The 19,461-nt window shown below is 41.4% G+C and overlaps 1 protein-coding gene across 2 annotated transcripts in view; it reads right to left on the bottom strand.

Annotated features, from left to right (window-relative positions):
• The window catches only part of PLCXD2 (phosphatidylinositol specific phospholipase C X domain containing 2), a 49,346-nt gene that overhangs the window by 14,119 nt on the left and 15,766 nt on the right, over positions 1 to 19,461 (bottom strand). For both annotated transcript variants that reach the window (XM_045851750.1, XM_045851753.1), the window contains one exon: positions 3,484 to 3,944. In XM_045851750.1, the coding sequence (XP_045707706.1) occupies positions 3,484 to 3,944 (461 nt within the window). The remainder of the gene's footprint in view (positions 1 to 3,483; positions 3,945 to 19,461) is intronic.

The following is a 19,461-nucleotide window of genomic DNA, read 5'->3' as shown; positions in this document are numbered from 1 at the left end:
AGAGCCTTCTTGAGGAATCTGATCCTAAAGGTTCCAGGGAGAATGTCTATTTACAGTAGGAGGGTGGCCTAGCAAACCAACCCTCATTCTGCAGAATTCTAGGGCCAGTACCCCTTGCCCAGGGCCTGTGCTCTGCATTTTCTTCCCCACCTCACTCTGCTGTGTTTTTCTCTGAGATATCTTCCCTTCCAGCTTAGCAATTTATGTTCAGTTTTTCTCTGAGATTCTGATTTAAAATCTCATTTCCTTTGAGAAATATTTCTTCACTGACTTCCTCTTATTCAGATCAGTCTTTTCCTGGAGACCCCTGGGATATAGATTTAGACTATGTACTATTTTTCAACTGATTGATTTAAAAAAAACCTTTCTTCATATAGTACACTTGAGGCAGCTTTATTTTGCAACTGTGTATCGGTTGTTTTGTATTTTACTAGTGTTATGTATTCTTACCTTCTCAGTAAGATTCTAAATACTGCCAATTTGTAGATTAAATTTTCTAATTCATTGTACCCTGAAAATCCATAGCCACTAATATGCAAATACATATCTGTGAGCTGTGATGTAACTGCATGTTAAGTAAAGGAAATGTAACTGGATGGTGATATACTTCTTGCTATTAAATTGTACTAATAAAATGCTCAGGGGCTTACATGCACATGCAAGGCATCTCATTACATAATGAGTATTTAAAGTTTAGCCGCCAGTCTGGTCCTGCCCCAGTGCGGGGAGATGGCTAAGGACTCTGCTACCTCTTTGTTCTGTTTTTAAGAAGAGACCTGCCAGGCAAAACTTTGGGAAAGGAAGGAGAACAGGGAGAGCCTAGAATTCAAATTGATGACATTCTCCCTTTTTCTGATATGTTGTCACAGCGTCTTTCTTTATAATTTCAGACTTATTTATAGTTGGATGATACAGATTAGCCCATACTTAAAAGCTATGCTAGATCATCACTGTGCTGTGAGAAAGTCACAGTCCACACTATCCATCATTTCTGAAGACACCTGGTTACTCCCACAGATTTCTAAGCAATTCAGTATGCAGTATCGCAGCCCATCCTGAATATTGCCTGTGGATGCAATTATAAAGCTATATTTATAACAGATACCTGTTCATAAACTTAGCTGCACTCAAATTTAACCATGCCTGAATCCCAGGATTCTGAAGCCCTCTTGCTGATCTCCCTCCTTTCTCCTGTTCTGATAGCCCTCTAGACCCCCTGATAGGAGGGGCTCATGAAAAATAGAGTGTTTCCATTAGCATGATCTATGACACTAGTTTTGGAAATCACCACAGCGTGTGAACAGCCCTCAGAGCACGAGGAGCTGTGGGAACACTGAGAGCCCAGCAGCCTGGAGTCACATCCTGGCTCTTCTGTCTCACTAATGGTGCTCTCCTGGGCAGCTTGCTCAACCTCCCCATGCCTCAGTCTGCTCATCCGTAAAGAGAGAATAATGACAAAATACCTATCTCATAGTGTGGTTGAAAGGATTAAATGAGTTAATCCTTATACTGGGCACATTGTAAAGGCTCGATCAATGTTAGCTATTATTGTTGTTGCTATTATAATTGTTTAGTATTGTAAGAGAGAGACTCCATTGGGGGAAAAAATCTCTCCACATGAGACCTGTGAGTCTAGATGTATATAAACTCATGTTTGGAGGAAGGGGTGTGATAAGTATTTGGCAAACCATCACTTACAAACTTTGTTTGTGAGAAATAGCTTAGATAAATTTTAACAGATACTAAGAGTTGACTCATTAGTGTCTGGAGTCTCTGGCCTTAAGCACTATCACTGAGTGTGCAAAGCAAGCTGGTATTTCTAATTATTCAGGCCAAACCTGGGAGTTAGCCTGAATCCTCACTTCCTTTCTCACCCTTAGCCCCGACCATTAGGCAACCCTGTTGGCTCTCCTTTCAGACAGATTCACAGTCTGACCTCTTCCCCCAGTAGTCTCCTCCCTGGTTTCCCTACTTGCCCCACTCTGCCTATACCAGGTGTCTTCCTGGTAACCAGAAGGACAGCCTTACAACCTAAGTCAGGTCCCAGCACCCTGTGCTCGGAACCCTCCTCATCTGGAGTGAAAGCCAAGTCCTTGCAGTGCCTCAGGGCCCACACAATCACCCATTCTCTCTCTGCCCTCCTCAGCTGCTCTGTTCTCCAGCCCCTGCCCCCTGCTTTTCCTCAGAGATGTCAGGCACACTCTCGCTAAGGCTTCCCCACTGCCTTGCTCCTCGCTGGGAAAGCTCTTCTCCAATACCCACGTGAGTAACTCCTTCGAATGTCATCTTGCACCGAGGGCTGTGCTTAATCAATCAACCTATTTAAAATTGTGACCAACTCTCTAACCCACAGAAGTCTGGCTCCCCCTCACCATGCTTGACTCTCTTTTTCATGGCTCTTAATACCTTCTGTCATTATATGTTTATGTTATGTTTATTATGTAGGAGCTGTCTCCCTCCGCATGAACGAAAGCTCCATTAGGTCAAGGATCTTTGTTTTATTTACTAATTTATTCCAAATGCTTAGAATGGTACTTACTTAGCACATACTTGGTGTTCAAAAAGTATTTGCAAGTGAATAATCTTTAATTAGAAGGATTAATCTTCTAATTAAAAGCTCTTCTCTAAGTTCAAAAATAACTGCCTCTTGAAGATGCTTTGGTTAATGCATCTATAAGCAAGTGAGCAACTATGAATGAAACATGTTTTCTTTTTCTTTCTTTTTTTAAATAGAGTCTAAATTGGAAGCTGACATTTTCTGGAGCTCCTCTCTCCCACTGTGTACCACCCTGTGGGATGAGAGCAGAATATACCCGAGGCCCACATTCCTCTTCTTGAGTAGGTCCCTCCTGGGTCTAGGTTTAGGGGCTCCTCTCAGCATAAGCAACCTGGGGGTTAGTCTCCCACCCTGGATCCCTCTCATGGGTTCTTCCTTCCTGAACTTTCTCCAACTATGACCCAAATTCTGTGAAGATGGCCTTTTAAAATATTAACATACCTGAAATGATAACTTCACATGCCTTTGTCAGCTAATGCTTTTACTTAGCAAGCAATGCTTTGTCGGGGATTATTTGACATTGAGTTGAAGGCAAGATTAAACAGTCTGTCCCTGAGGGAAAGCAGGAGGGTGAAAATGGGATTTTATGGGAGGGAGTAAAATGGTATAACCAACTGGTCCAAATTCACAACTTTGCCTTGGGTTGGTTCTGGCCAAGCCACTCAAAGTCAATTTAGATGCCAAATACATTGCCAAAAACGTTTTAAATACTTTGCAGGTGTTCACCCCAGTTTAAAGGCATCCAGGGGAGCCCTTGGAACTATCCTAGAGCCCAAGAACCTGTATAAATATATTAAATATTACAAAAACAAACTATGCTGCTAGCCTGAGGGGCCCTGGATAGAGCTGTCTGATAGCTGGCGATATAGAAAAGACAGAAATAGTTCTGTTCTTGCCCTTGGAAGCTCATCTCGGTTTCATCCTACCTGGCACTTCTTCTCCCACAGGATCTGCAGGGTCAGAGTCTCCACACTGCAGGCCAAGCAGAGCTTGTTTCCAAAGGCATCCTGGATCCGGTGAACCAGATGTTTGTGGTGGGCCTCATCCATGGCGTAGAAGTGGTTGAAATCCAGGAAGACAATCTCTCTGGGGTGCTGTGTAAGAAACGTGTCAATCTCCATCAGTCCATCCCAGACCTTGATGCCAAAAAGCCCATGGATAAAGTAGATTTCCTGGTCAGCATCCCCTGGCTTGGAGGATACACGCAGGTCGAAGTAGCGGATCCCAGCCTCTAGCTGTTCTCGGAAGGTCAGGTTCTGAGTCACAGACCATTTCTTCATTAGTTTCTTCACCAAAGAGATCCTGGCGAGGCGTATGATAGCCGGGGTTTGGTCAGGTCCCACAGGGGACTTCTCGTCCACCCAGTAGCTGAATGAATCATGGGAGCCTATACAAAGGAATAAAGGTAAGTAAAGCAGTTGAGATTGGACCTGGCAAAAATAAGCCAACTGACAGCAAAACAAAAATTAGGAGCCAAATACACACCAAAGAATTGTAAACAAATATTTGCAGAATTTTTAAAGCTTGCTAGGAATGGAAAACCACAAATAAAAGTAATGGCATCTTTTTAGCAGCTTGTTAAGCCTGGGGTAAAACTATAATCCTTATATATTGCTAGTGTAAGTTAACTTAATAAATACCCTTTTGGAAAGCTATTTAGAAATACACTTGGAAAAAGGAGCTTGAAAATATTCATGCTACTTCATCTAATTTCATTTCAGGAAAGCTACTTTGAGGAAATAAACTATTTTTGCAAAAACAAAGGTTTGCTGAAGAATAACCATAATAGAGACAAACTGGAGGTTGCTTGAGTATCCCTCACAGAACCGTCATTGGAACAAAGGGTATGAAAACCCTGTGTAACCTCAATAATGCTGGGATGGCACCTAAATTCTAGGAAAGGCAGAATTTGAAAGCAAAACCCTGACTTATTTTTATGCTTCTGTGAATACTATTTTGCTGTTGTAAGAGTGAGTCCATGGGGCACATCATGTCAAGGTAGCACTGGTAGCAGCTGCTCTCCAAGTTCACTGTGCCGCCCAAGGATGACAAGAAGAAGGATGCCAGAAAGGTGGCCAAGAAAGACAAAGACCCAGTGAATAAATCTGGGGGCAAGCCAAAAAGAAGATACGGTTCAAAAGCAAAGTTCGGGAAAAGCTTAATAACCTAGTCTTCTCTGGCAAAGTAACATATGACAAACTCTGTAAGGAAGTTCCCAACTATGAGCTTGTAAGGATTGTGGTTCCTTGGCCAGGGTGGCCCTTCAAGAGCTCCTTAGTGAAGGGCCTGTTATTCAACTCGTTTCAAAGCACAGAGTTCAAGTAATTTACACCAGAAACACTGAGTGTGGGGATGCTGTGGCTGCTGGCGAAGACGCATGAACAGGTCCCTCCAGTTGCACATTATGAAAAATAAAACTTTATTGAATAAAAAAAGTGAGTCCATAGGAATGATTTCTTGACAGATCAGATAAACATCCTGAAGAGTTCAACACAGGTTAGTTATATGGTCTTTTTTTCAATTCATCTGTTAATGTGTTGAATCTGCTATTAAATAATCAAAATGCATGTTTCCTTCCTCTGCCTTAAACTATAGGAGGGTAGGCTTCCTCCTAGACCCTGAGATGATCTTATTGTTATAAAGTATCAGAGACCATGATAAACACAGTTCTAACTATAATGAGAAAATATTTCTAAGGTGAACATTATCTTTAACAAGTACCTTTCAGTTTGTCACTGGTTTCCTTCCAGGGTCAGCCATCATTATTAGGTTAGCTCTGTGACTGGCTCTGATACTGGGGACTCCACACAGGTGGCTGTCCTTTGCAAGCAAAATCAAGGAGGAAAATGCCCTTGTTCTGACACTGCTAGCAGTGTTCCCAACCACTACCATGCATGTTGGAATTTAAATGCTTAATTCATACTTGTTCATTGTTTCACCAGTTGTCTGAGTTACTAAATCTTAGACTGTGCATTGCACACTATAGAACTTTACAGAACTATACTGTTTTATGCTTTATCATTCCCATTTCCTTGCAAATAAGTCATTTTAGGATGGCTTTACTATTTTATCTTCTCAGAAATAAAGTGGAAAAGGAAAATAAAGATGACAAGCAGTGCTTTATTTTTATGTAGTCTCTAGAACATGGAGAATATTCAGTAACTATTAAGAAGAAAGATATTTACCAATCATTAGGCAAAACCAATTTGCAAGCAAGAAAATTACTAGCATATTTCAGGTAAAATAAAAATTGCTGTTACTACTAGAAATGTGGAGCAAGTCTCCCTGGATTTTCCATATTGGTTGTTTCTGTTAATGAGACTCATTGGATACTTGCCTAATGGTCTGCTTCCTTTGGCTGTACAGAAATAGGAAATCTTTATACCTCCTCATTGAGAGATTTATTATGAATACATTATATATAGATGGTGAAAAGCCAGTTCTCTCTTCTCTTTCACTCATATTAGCAGCCCAGCTGTTCAGGATTGAGTGTGCAGTACAGTGCGAGGCACACATTGAACTTCATTCTTTCCTGGGTATCAGGGAACAGCCACTATCTAAGCAAGGCAGGAAAGGCAAATCCCCCCTGGGATTGTCTTCTTGCTGCTGAGCCCAGTCTCATCTCCAGAGAGAGATGTGCTAACAACCTCTAATGCTTTTCTCCAAGTCTGAGGGCCGTGCAGCGATGTGACAGTGATGGGGCCCCAGGGACCATTTCTGCGTACACAGGGACACACGTGGTACTCAGCCCATCCCAAGAAGAGGGAGGGCCGGCACATTCCCTGGGAACAGTCTCTCTTTATCTCTTTGCTCCCTTTCCCACTGCCTGCCTTCCTCTCTGACATCCTGTGTCCAGAGATGCCCCCTCCTTCCCCTTGGCAGGAAAGGACAGGACAATGGAGCAGATTGTTTGCTGAATGCTTTACAGTGGTTGCCCTACCTAGGCTGACAGCAGTCAACACCAGCCTTCACTCTAACTACTAGCAATGTTTTTGCCTTTCTACTTATTTTTTCCCCAGGTAGCTTTTGCTTCATATATAGTGAGGGAAATAACATTGGTACTTTAAGCATTCTTTTTAACAGGATAAAATGCCCTCCTCTATCCTGCACACAGAATACTTACCAGATATGCAACCTGCAAATAGTACTGATTTAAAAAGTCCTAATATTTCATACCCCAAGTTCATTATCAAAGTTTCACCTTCTCCCTACACCCGACAGAAGTTATCTCACTCTTTAAGGAATGTCTATGGCAATGGGCTCCTTTTTTCTCTGCCGGGGATGTGTGGATTAAATTTAGGCACTCCTCCAGAAGAGGAAAAGAAAAAAACCCTGTTCCATTGGTCCTTCCTTTCTTTTATAAGAGAATGGCTATGTGGGAGTCATTAGAGAGAGCAGCTCCTCGACTTCTGTTTTGTTTTATATAGGGTTAGAAGGTTAGGACCTCTTCCTGCTGTGATTTCTGCCATAGAAAGTATTTTTGCTGCTACTGCCCACTAGTACCTATGCATCTTCACTCACCACTCTCCATGGCTCCTTTCTCTCTCTCTAAAATAGATGTAAGTGGTACTCTTTACCTGAAGAACAAAACCGAGCATTTTCCCTACTCACCTTACCCTTTCAAGTCTTCCTTTTCCTTCTCTTACCCTGTCTTCTCTTCCTTGCTGTCAAATTCTTGCAATCCAGTCCCATTGCTTGGTCTCCTATAATCTACTCCCTTTTTCCCACCCAAGGCCACTTCCTATCCTTCCACTGCTACTTTTGCTCCTTAGAACCTTCGAATCAACAACTCCAAATGGCTTTCTTCTTCCTGGTTTCTCTGAGGGTTTGCTAGATTGGCTCTTTTCTGGAACCTTCCATTCCCTTGTCTTCCAAGAAGGTTGGGAACACACTTCAAGGTTTTCCCAACCTTGTTAACACTCTCTATCTCCTTTGCTGGCTCCTCATCTTCCTTCTTGTTTCAGATTTAAATGTTTTTCAAGGATCTCTATTCTCTGCCTTTTCCCACCTTTTCATTCACTCCCTGAGTTCAACACAGTGCCATCATTCAAATGATACCAAAATCTTCACTTCTAGCCCAGACTCTTCTAAAAGTTCCAGCTTTGTTACCTACTTCCTGCTGTGTTCTTCCACCTAATGGCCTGCTCACACAACAAATTACACATTTTGAAAGCCCAGCCATTCATGCTGCCCACACCCTAAAGTACCTCTCTTGAATTTCTGCTAATAGTTCATTCAGTCACTCACATTGAAAACTTGGATTCAATTTAGATTCTTCCTTCTCCCTCACCCTTTGCATCCAACCAGTTACCAAAACTTTGCATTTGACTTTTGCAACATATATCAAACCTGTCTCTTCCTTTAACCTTCGACTGCCCCCACCTGGCTCATACATGTAATCAGGACCAAAAGAACGTTGACTTTTGTTCTTTCACTCCAGCCTCAATTTGTTCACATCCAAAAGTTAATCATCTCAAGATACTGTGAATAGCTAATTTTCCTTCTCTCCCCTCTCTCCCAAACTGGGTTCAAACTCTGAGTGCTGCTGTTTAGGACTCTCTTCAGTGTGGCTCCAGTGCATCATTTCAGGCTCTGCCAGGCCCCCACACCAAGCCTGGCATCTGCTGATGTGCAGCACTCATTGACAGGCAGGCTTCTTCCTGCACTCTGTTCACTTTCTTTTGCTGATACCATCCATAAAATATTCTCTCACCCCAACTCTGTCCACATCTCTCCAGCACTTACAACCCCAGGCAGGAGGTCAGGCAGGTTACGCAGCCCCATCTCAGTTTTGTTATCTGTGAAATGAGCACAATGGTACCTACCACCACACAAGTTGTGAGTGTTAGAATGTTAGAATGTATGCAAAGTGCTTGGGACAACACTGATACATGGTGATGGCCAAACTATTGTTATTATTATTATTATTATTAGTCATCTCTGTTAGAAACTAGAGGTAGCAAGGATGATTAACTGAAACTCCTTATCTTAAACACTTGAGGTCTGGAGGATTTTCTTTCCCGAAGGTTTTCTTTACTCTCCATCTTATTGGTTGACGTGACATGGAGTGGAAATGAGCCTCTACCTTGTTGGCTGTAGCTTCCACTCACTCTCTTAGTCATAGCTGAAGCTTCATCATCAGCCACTTCTGCAATCTTAAAATTCAGTACTTTACTTCCTGACCACAATTTACTTTTCTTCTGCTTCATTGTGCCTTGACTCCTACTTCCCTGATCTGAGAGGCCAGGTTGCTGTTACTTGCCACTTTCACCTACAAAATTGTTAATAACAACTTTCTGAAAGCTGTTAGGGTCACTGTCAAGGTCTGTTGTCTGTCTGCACATGCAGGCATGTGCACAGTCCCAAAATGTCCTTAGAAATATTAACATAGTGTCTAATGAACTTTTTGACTAACAACAAATATTTTCTCTTCTTCTCCATTATTTCTCATTTATAGAATAGGCTCAACAGAGTTTTAGGAAATAATAGGCACTAGGTATCAGATGGCTGTTTTCAGACTCCTCTGTATAGGGAATTTTGTTGTTATCTCAAGATTATTCCATATAGAGCAGGAAATATGGATATGCAACCTCTGCCTTAGTGTTCTACACTCCACAGATTGATAGCAACCCTAATTCTGGCCCTGCAAAGATGAGGTGTTTTTCCCTTCCAACTTTTGGAAATTTATTTTTTGCATTCCTTTCATCTTCATAATTACTACTCCTATCTCTTCCTGTTTCCTTATACATTCAACAGGCATTACAAATGTCTTCTTTTTCCCTCTTTTCATGTACACAAAACCCTGCATAATGTATGTAAAAGCACTTTATAGTCTAAAGAAGTAATTCTCAACTTTGAACACATACCAGAACCCTCCGTGGGGAGCTTCTAAAAACAACCAGTGCCCAAGACTCCATTCCAGATGTGCTGAGTCAGAATCTCTCTGGGGTGAGAGCGGAGAATGAAAAACTTCCACGTCATGAAAGGCAAGGACCTACATCCAAGATTGCTCTATCCAGCAAAGCTATCATTTAGAATGGAAGGGCAGACAAAGTGCTTCTCAGATAAGGTCAAGTTAAAGGAGTTCATTATCACCAAGCCCTTATTATATGAAAGGTTAAAGGGACTTATCTAAGAAAAAGAAGATACAAAATATGAACAGTAAAAAGACTGTTACTAACTGCAAACTCACAGTTATTAACAACCACACCTAAAACAAAAGCAAATGAAGCAAACAACTAGAACAGGAACAGAATCACAGAAATGGAGATCACATGGAGGGTTAGCAACAGAGAAGTGGGAGGAGGAGAGAGGGGGAAAAGGTATAGAGAGTAAGTAGCATAGACGGTAGGTAGAAAATAGACAGGGGGAGGGCAAGAATAGTATGGGAAATGTAGAAAGCTAAAGAACTTATGACACATGGACATGAACTAAAGTGGGGGAATGTGGGTGGGAGGGTGTGTGCAGAGTGGAGGGGAATGAAGGGGGGGAAATGGGACAACTGTAATAGTATAATCAATAAAATATATATTTAAAAAAAGAGAAGCACTGGGAAAAAAAAAGAAAAACTTGAAAAGCTCCCAGGTGATTGAGGCACTGAGGCTGGACACGACTTGCCATTGGTGTAAGATTATCCTCTCATAACAAGTTCTCTGATTTCTGGGATCACCTTCTTTGGTTGGTCTTCTAGAACTTTCAAACCTTCAAATAACAGTCTGGTGGACTGCCTCACCCATATCTTGGTAGAAGCTTTCTTCATCACTCCTTTTGTTTCCAAGATGTGTTGTGCTTTTGGACTAGATGAAAAACCACTGCTTATTGTAAGTGGAGAAAAACAATGCAGGGAGGCTTTTCTTTCCTTATTTTGTCTTCTAGCAAGTGATTATGTAGGTGAGTTAGGTTAATTAGACCCTTTAAGATGTGCATGACGTTGGAGGGAAAAAATTTGAATGGGGAAGGCTAGCAAGATATTTTTCAATGTTACAGTTATTTCCTGCTAGAAAGCATTGGGTGACAAGTTAATCCAAGAGACCAGGTAGAAGAAAGTATGTGGGCCTTGTGAGGATCATGGAAAACCCATTTGCTGTTTATTTGGAACACCAATTGCTACTTGATTCTTTCTAAGGTTTGTTATTTGAGGAAAAGGAGCTATGAAGTGAACGCATGACGATTTTTAGTTACAGCACTTTCATTACCCACTTCTTGAAAATAAGAGTAGTAGCCATTTTTCTGAGCTCATTTAATTTAAGAGAATTTAAAGCAAGCTTCTTAGGAACCTGGTCTCTAAATAAAACAAGAAGAATTCAAACCACACACCCTGAAATGATAGATTTCATTGCAATACAATAGCATTTCACAGTACGTGGTGACCATACAGCTATGGAGGGAAAAATGAAACAAAAGTATAGTGAGGAACAAATATGAGCAAATAAGAGAGTTTCTTCATCACACCTCTCGGTGGCTGGGATGATGACCCCAGGTCAAAAAACACTTGACCTCACATATTTAAGAAAATCTCTCCTCCTCTCTCTTCCGCACCTCCCTTAGGGTACTACTCTGCCTTTGGGGAGCCCTTTCAGCTTTAAAGCCCATTATCCCCCTCCAAGTCCATTCCCTTAAGTCCACCTCCCACCCTGTGTTTGCCCTACCACTCAACATTCAAAATTATCAGTGCCTTTAGGCTATGCATTCTCAACGAGGTGACAAAACTGGTTCTTGGAGGATGAGAAAAGACTTACTCTTTTTATATATAAAGCACAGACATACATATACACACACAGGGTTGGGCAAAAGTAGTTTACAGCTGTGAGTATGTGAAACTCAGTTTATTCTTGTATTATGTATTAATTATTGTATTATTTTCTATACGAACCACGGCAACCCCACTTTGGTCCCACCCTATACACACACACACACACACACACACACACACACACACACACAAATACATATAGTACCTAAACAGATATACAGTATACCTGTGGTATTAAAATCTCATTCATTGCTAGGGTGGTAAGCAGGATAAAAATGGCTAAAAAGAGTCCTTAGTGAGGTGATAAAGAACAAAAGGCTGAGAATATTGCTCTAGACTGAGCATCCTGGCAGGCAGATGGGTACCTGACCTGTGTGGGCTGGACCGCACACCCTGCCCCTCTTTTTATCCTTAACAGGCATGTCTCTCAGGGCCATCAGTAACTGTTCCCCACTGGATAGCCATCCACCAGGTGACCCAGTACTAAGCTGCTGGTCCCATCCCCTGTTGCCAGAACACTAACGAGTTGGAAACCAATTCAATTCTCTCTTTTTCAGTTATCTTTTAAATATTTCCAGTAGGCATCTCCAGGCAGAGAAATCTCTGCCCACTCAGCCCAAAGGACCCAGACTTGCAGTTTACAAGATGCCAGTTTAGCAAGAAGAAACTGACAAACAGTGATTCCCAAGACCTAACTTTATGAACTATCACAGCTCTGAATAAGCTGAAAGGAGATGTCCCACAGTGCTTAAGAACATGGGGTTGGTGGCAGGCTGCTAATTTCATAATCCTGGCTTTACTGCTTACTAGCTCTGTGATTGAAATGCTGTGACTCGGTTTCTCCTTTTGTGAAATGGGGATAACAACAGTACCAACCATCAGTGATTTGTGGTGAAGACTAAATGATTAACTCAGGTAAGCACTTAGAAGAGGCCCTGGCAAACAAAATAAGCTCAAACATATGACACCATTATTAAGAAATTTGTGTCATCTGCTTGCATGATACTATCTGAGAGACAAATAATTCTGGTTTTTAAATAATGTTGTGAAACCTCAAATATTTATATTCAGGTATCTGCCATGGATGTTAACTGGGAAAATGAAGTCTGCGATTTAAATGACTTATTTTAGGTTATACCCAGAATCAACATCAAAAGGAGTAAATTCAGACCATAGTATTATACAGCTTAAGTATAAATTGGCACTAAAAAAAATTATAAATTACTTCTAGTCTGCTCCTATAACAACTTATTAAATAAATATAGTGACTACATGATTTGAAAGTATAGTAGAGGAAGTTCCAAGGATGTTCTTTTTGTAAAAAAAAAGGTTTTATTTATTTTATTTTTAGAGAGAGGAGAAGGAAAGGAGAAAGAGAGGGTGAAGAAACATTAATGTGTGGTTTCTCCTTGCATGCCCCCTACTGGGGACCACATCTGCAACCCAGGTATGTGCCCTGACTGGGAATTGAACCGGTGACCCTTTGCTTGGTAGATCCATGCTCAATTCACTGAGCTACACCAGCCAGGCCAAGGATGTTCTTAATTTTTTATTTTTAACATCAAAAAAATAAGACATCTTCGAGAGATTTTAAGAAAATCAAATACACAAAAATAAATCCAATCTATTGCTAAAAGCATGTTGAAGAGCAGATTTCTGGAGAGGGAAAACCTATAACCCATTATTTAAAATGAAAAAAATCCCAATTTACCACAAAGCCCTATCAGTCTTCATAAATATCACTAAACCACTCAAACATCCACAAAGAAACTTCCCAAAATATTTTAAATGCCAAAACCCAGAATCAATAATATTTTCAGGAGTTTTTCTGTATTTTCTTACACGTTAAAAATATTAGTGCATGTTCTGGCTGGTGTGGCTCAGTTGGAGTGTCATACTATAAACCAAAAAGTTGTAGGTTCAGTCCCTGGCCAGGGCACATGCCTACGTTGCAGGTTTGGTGTATGGTCAGGACGCACGTGAGGCAACTGATTGATGTTTCCCTCACACTGATGTTTTTTTTTTTCTCTTTGTCTTCTTCCCTTCCTCTCTCTCTAAAGGCAAACAGCATGTCTTCAGATGAGAATAAAAACAAATACAGTAATGCATAGGTCTTAGGGATATAAACATGGCTGAGTTTACATGTTTGCCTCTCTCAACTTTCCTTATCACCTCTTATTTTTCTTTGCATGAGTGAACTTTTCAGACCTCTTGGGTTTACCTATTTTATTCCCAGGCTTTTTGCTTTTTAGAAGACATTTTTACTTAATAGTGTGGTAAGTTGAGAGCACTGTGCACAACTCAAACCTATTGGGAGAGCAACTCAGCTACAGATGCAACACCGTCTCCACCTTCTTGCCTGGATGTACCTGCAACTGACCGTGCAAAGGTGCTATCATGAGATTCTGATGCAGGTAATAAATTCCAGGTAAAACAAATCTTATAGTTTGTTTAGATCACAAGATTTCATTTAATAAAAAACTCTTGATATTTTTCTAAGGATTGGAGAGACCATAACTTAATTTTAGAAATGACAAAAACATGTGTCTAAATATGCATAGGGGGCTTGCCAGCAAGGCCAAATTTCTGGAAGAAGAACCATTTAGGAGATGCTTATTCCACCCACTCTCCAACTCAGCCAGTAACAAGGGATATTTAGGGACACCTCCCTGGCCCTTCAGAAAACAATGGACTTCAGATCCCCTATTGGTCAGCTCTCACTTCCTCTGGAGGCCATCACTGGCTCACCTCCCTGGCTGCCTGGCTCATGCCAGCCAGCTCTGGCAGGACTGTGGGCTCCTGGGGACAGCATGCTGAGGGGCCCACCAGCACTGCAGCAGCTGAGGAACCAGTCTACAAGGGATATCACAGCACTGTTGGGCTAAACTGCAAATTTGGTGCCAGTTGACGCTTTCTTTCACCAGTGATTCCTTACAAAATGGGCAGGATAGAAAAAAAGAACAGTTCTCTTTAACACACATAGTAAATTCTTTATCCTGAATATAAACACGTGATAAGAAAAAGAAACAATTTTTAGTTCACACTATCCTCTAAGAAGAGTGAATCCTGGTAACTGTGGTATCTTTTGTTTGCTACACACAACTAAAATATTCATTTTTGGCATTAATGGCTTTCCATGTATTTGAAGCAGTATTATGCAGTGGATGGGGGTGGGGGGGTGCAAGCTTGGACAGAGAAGCTTGGAAAGACTCAAACTGCCCTGCTGAGGAAAGGGAGAGAGTGGAGAATTGGAAGGGGAAGAGAAGAGGGAATCACAGGGACTGCAGGGCCCAGGAGAGATATGGGAGAGAAGACAAACCAAATGGGGACTTTTTTAAAGGTGTGGTCCACTTTCACTTCTGTAATTCTCTTTAAATCATGCATAAGTATTTTAAAATGAGAGCTTGAAGGGATGCCATAATATTAACTTGTCTGAAGCAAACGTATGTCTGGGTCCAACCCTGTTTTCAGGCCCCACTGCCCCAGGGGCTGTCCTCCACTGGACTGCCCAGCTCCTTATCTCACCTCACCAGGGCCCAGAGCAGAATTTGAAGGCTGGGGCAGGCCTAGCTGGGAGTGGTGCAGTACCACACAAAGGAGGAGAAGGTGGAAATGTACAACAGAAGCCTTCTCTCTGGTGGACATACACTTAAAAAAAGATCCCTTTATGAAAAATCTTTTACTTAGTATACCGGAATTTACACTCTACCATGAGGGCTAGTAATATATGAGGTCTGTCCAGAAGGTATCCAGCCATGTGATATGAAAAAAGAGACATTTGTTGAACAAGATATAAGCAACATTGTACATAGGACAATGACACCTCAGTACCCTTCAAAGTAGGTACCTTGGGACCTCACACAGTTCACTCAATTGCTATCAGCTGCTCTATAGTATTTCCCTGAATCTCATCGATGGTTTGAAATCTCTTGTTTCAAAGTTGATTTTAGTTTTGGGAAAAGCCAGAAGTTGCAGTGGGCCAAATCTGGACTGTAGCAGGACTGAGTCACCTGGGTGATTTGATGTTTCACCAAAAACTCTGCACAAGACATAAGGCATGAGCGGATCCATTGTCTGATGAAGCTGCCAATCACCAGTTGCCCATAACTGTGGCCTCCTGAGTCATCCAAATAGTTTCCGCAGAGGAATGTTCAAGGTTAACGCAAAATTTGATGCAGATTCGTTGCTCTACATGCTTAGTCATTTTGAATGTGGTGACCACACAGTATATACACTCATTCAATAGTATCTACTGCCCCCACTGACTAGTACAGTGAAGTCATCATTGTTCACACATGCACATTCCAGTCTACTCTCCTTGGTTGCCAGGTTACATCGATGTCAGGCAACATCGTTATATTAACAATGGCTGGATTTTTTTGTACAGACCTCATGTCTGTGTGTGTGTGTGAATAAGCAAGATATATAGGCTTTTTGGGGGCATTCTAAGGAGAAAAAAGATGTATAGAGGAATTAAAGCATAAAGTATAAATGAAACAAACACCAGGAATAGTGTTTCACAGCACCATAGAGGTAACTACAGCAGTCAGAAAATGTATTTTCAGTTAATCTGAACAAATAGGAGACTTCCGTGTATCAGGTCGGAAATATGTTTTCATTGGTTGACTTAAGATTTATGGCCACTAAGAGAGTCCAGTTCAAGCTCGACACTGGCCAGGATAGCCCTGCAGTGGTGTCGAATGCAGCATTCTATGGCTGGTCTGTCACTGCTGCCAGTGCTGCATGGTGTGGCTGTGCTGCTGCTCAGACGCTCCAACTCTGTGTCTCCATGATCCTAGATGGGCCTGATGATGAACTTTCACAAATAATAAATGCCTGGGCCTCATGTGCTGCATGTGGCTTATTTAAAGATAACAGAGATTCCAAAAAAGGGTGAGCGACCCCAGGAGCGAGGCTTGCAAACTGAGGAGTTTTTTCTCTGCTCTTGCAATTTGATAATCTATACAAACCTCCCAGGAACTGTGGCATCTAGAATAAGTACATGTTTAGACAACAGAATCCAGCTCAATCTTTCCTTTTCTTTCCTCTGGTTATGTAAAAACAAAAAGAAAAAGGAATAAGTGATATGTACCTCTCACCCTGCCCCCTTCCCCAGTTTTACACTGTTGGGCTATTTCCCTCAATTCTCCAATAAGCTAGTGGAAGACACAGACAGAATCGCCAGACTCTACACTTCCACTGACATTTAAAGGTCAAGTCTCCTTGTGTTGTACATAATGATATCTCCCTCCTCGTGTGTCTGGAAAGGATGGCTGTGAGTATTACTGGGGGGAGGAGAGCATCTTTGAAAGTTCACTAGGGCAAATGGATTTGATTTACTGCAATTCTGCTCAACACTCAGCTTGAGTGAACTTATTTCATAAAATAAATGAAGAATTAAAGAAAATTAAAATAAAAAATGAATTCATCCAGGTTTTGTTTTCCACCTCTGTTCTTTATTGATTTTAATATGGTTACCCTTTCAATAAATAAAGACTACTAAAAGAACTGGATCAATGCCTTAAATAGGATCCAGTTTTCAAACATTCTTTTTCTTGGTAGACGCTTCACCCTTGACTACTGGACCCTCAGTGACAAAGAGCAGCTGCTATCTCTGAAAGAGGCTCCATCAGTGGGAAAGCCATTTGCCCTGGAGCCATTTCAATTTCCCCACCTCAAGGAAGAATCTGAAAGAATCTCATATTCAGTACATACTTTTAACATTTCCTCATTTCTCTCTGCCCCCAGAGCTCATGGAAACGTCCTCACCCAAGAGTTAAGAGCATCCCAAAGATACGCCGCTCACATCCCCAGCTCTGCACCCAGCTCCTTCTTCATCACAAACTCCCTGGTGAGCCCTGGTGAGGGCTTCTTGTCTGACAATAACCAGTAACAACTTCAGTTTACTGACTGTGTATTATGCAACAAATGCCAGGCTGGGCACTTTATTCATAGGATCTCATTGGATGTCTGCCACAATCCTGCAAGACAGAGATTACCTGCATTTTACAGATGAGGAAACTGAGGTTCAGGCTGGGTTTAAAAATACTTTAGGGTTACAAAGATTGCAAGTGGAGAAATCTAGTAGAGAAACCTAGGTCTGGCCAACCTGAATCCACACAAACCTACATTTGGAATACTACTGATTAAACAAGGCAAATGCATTGTCCACTTATTTCCAATAACATAGTCATCACAGGGTTTGGTTTTAGAGCCAAGTGCCTAAAAACATCCCAATGCAGGCAAGTTGATGGAGAAAGTGATTTCAATTTTGTAAAGACCTGAAGAATTCCCATGTAGGGACACACGAGGGCACTCCAACCTTCTCTCAGTTGAGGAAACATTGTCTTTGGCATTTCCTCAGCTCAGGGCCTTGACTTCCAGCCCTGGTTCTGCTCTGATGACTTGTATGAGCTTATACATTCATTTGCAGGTGAGTGAAATGGGCCTTAGGAGATCTTCCATCTTAAGAATCAATAATTCGAACTTACTAACAGCTAGTTAAAGGAATTTACAACCCTATTTTAACAAGGGTTAATAACTACTACAAAGAAATAAGATGTTTCTTTCATACGTACTATACTTATGCAAAAAATATACTTAAATACTTAAGTATAGTACGTTTCATACGTACTATACTTAAGTTACAAATTTAACTCATCATATTTGCAAATAGCAAATCATCCCCCAGCCTGAGGATGTTCTTTATTTATTTTTGACTCAGCTGTGAATTTTATCAAACTGCTGGAGAGATGCTTTCCCCTTCTGCAGATTCAGGTTCTCACATTGCTGTGGGCCATCTGCTGGTTGGCTAGCAGTGGGTGTGCGCGTGGATCAACAGAGGGGCCAGCAGTTTGCTGCTTGTTTAGTGCAACTGTGACAGTTCCTTTTACTCCAAAGGCTGGCCTTTCTGTGCTTTGTGGGACAATTTTATGAAATTTATTGTTGGGACCGTGAAAAAAAAAAAACCACCTTCAGGGTCACCTAGCTTGGGTGAAATTTTTCGTGGGGCAGGGAGGGTTATTTGAAGATTCACTTGACAAGCTGCAGAATGGCAGGGATCCAGGGGAGTTCCTGGCTAAATCCTCTCAAGGACAAGAAGGGTTTTTCCTCTTTCCTATAAATGAAGAACAGCCAGGAGCTGCAATAGAGGAAAGGGATAAAGGAGGAGGGGAAATCCAAGCGTCAGTCTAAACTACACAAAATGATGGGTTTAAAGGTAATTTGTACATTATACTCAGCAGGGAAAGTGAATGAAAACATGCCCCGCCCTGGAAGACAAGTGTTCTGAGAAGCTTGCACACCTGATAAAAGCCTCTGCTGCATTTTTTTTGTAGAGGCAAAAAGATGTTTCCTCTGTTGGAGCCTTGCTGGGTGATTACCACAGAGACCACTTAAACCACTGGGCTGTTTTTGTTCTGAGTCAATTAAAAGCCTCCTAGATGTCTGGTCTTGGGAAATAAAACGTGACTTGTTCAGTCAGAACAGGGTAACAGGCAGTCTTTCCAACACAGCTATCCACTGGTGTCCAGGCATTAGAGTCCTGGCATGCAGACAAATGCCCAGGATGAATGGGAAACTGCTCTTCTTTACAACCAACAAAAGGAATTAAGGTTACAGTCCAACACTGCATCAATCTTCAATGCTATACATATCTTTCATTTAAATGTAGTTAAGTAAATTTGGCAAGAGCTAGGTTTTACAATTCTAGTATTATTATAAGGGTTTTTTGTTGCAATTTGCTTCACTTTCCTGTATCTCCATTTCTTCATCTGTAAAATGGAGATAATAACAGCATCTGCATCCCTGGATTAGAAAGATTAACTGGGTTTACATAAATCAAGTATAGCAATATCAGGTACACAGTAAGTGCTTTAATTATTATTTTTTATCCTCACTCAAGGACATTTTTTCATTGCTTTTTAGAGAGAGATGACAGGGTCAGGAGAGAGAGTGAGAGGGGGAGAAACATCGATTGGCTGCTTTCTCATGTGCACCCCCAACCAGGGATTGAACCTGCAACCTAGGTATGTCCCCTGACTGGGAATCAAAGCCACAATCTTTTGGCCTGTGGGAAAATGCTCCAACCAACTGAGCCACACCGGCCAGGGGCTAGTTAAGTGTTTTATAATTGCTATATAAGTAAGCTCTT

The sequence above is a fragment of the Phyllostomus hastatus genome, unplaced genomic scaffold (assembly GCF_019186645.2).
Source record: "Phyllostomus hastatus isolate PE091 unplaced genomic scaffold, TTU_PhHast_1.1 phas_contig_86, whole genome shotgun sequence".
Lineage (NCBI taxonomy): Eukaryota > Metazoa > Chordata > Mammalia > Chiroptera > Phyllostomidae > Phyllostomus > Phyllostomus hastatus.
The sequence above is the reverse complement of the archived record's forward strand: the minus strand, read 5'-3'. Positions and strand labels throughout refer to the sequence as shown.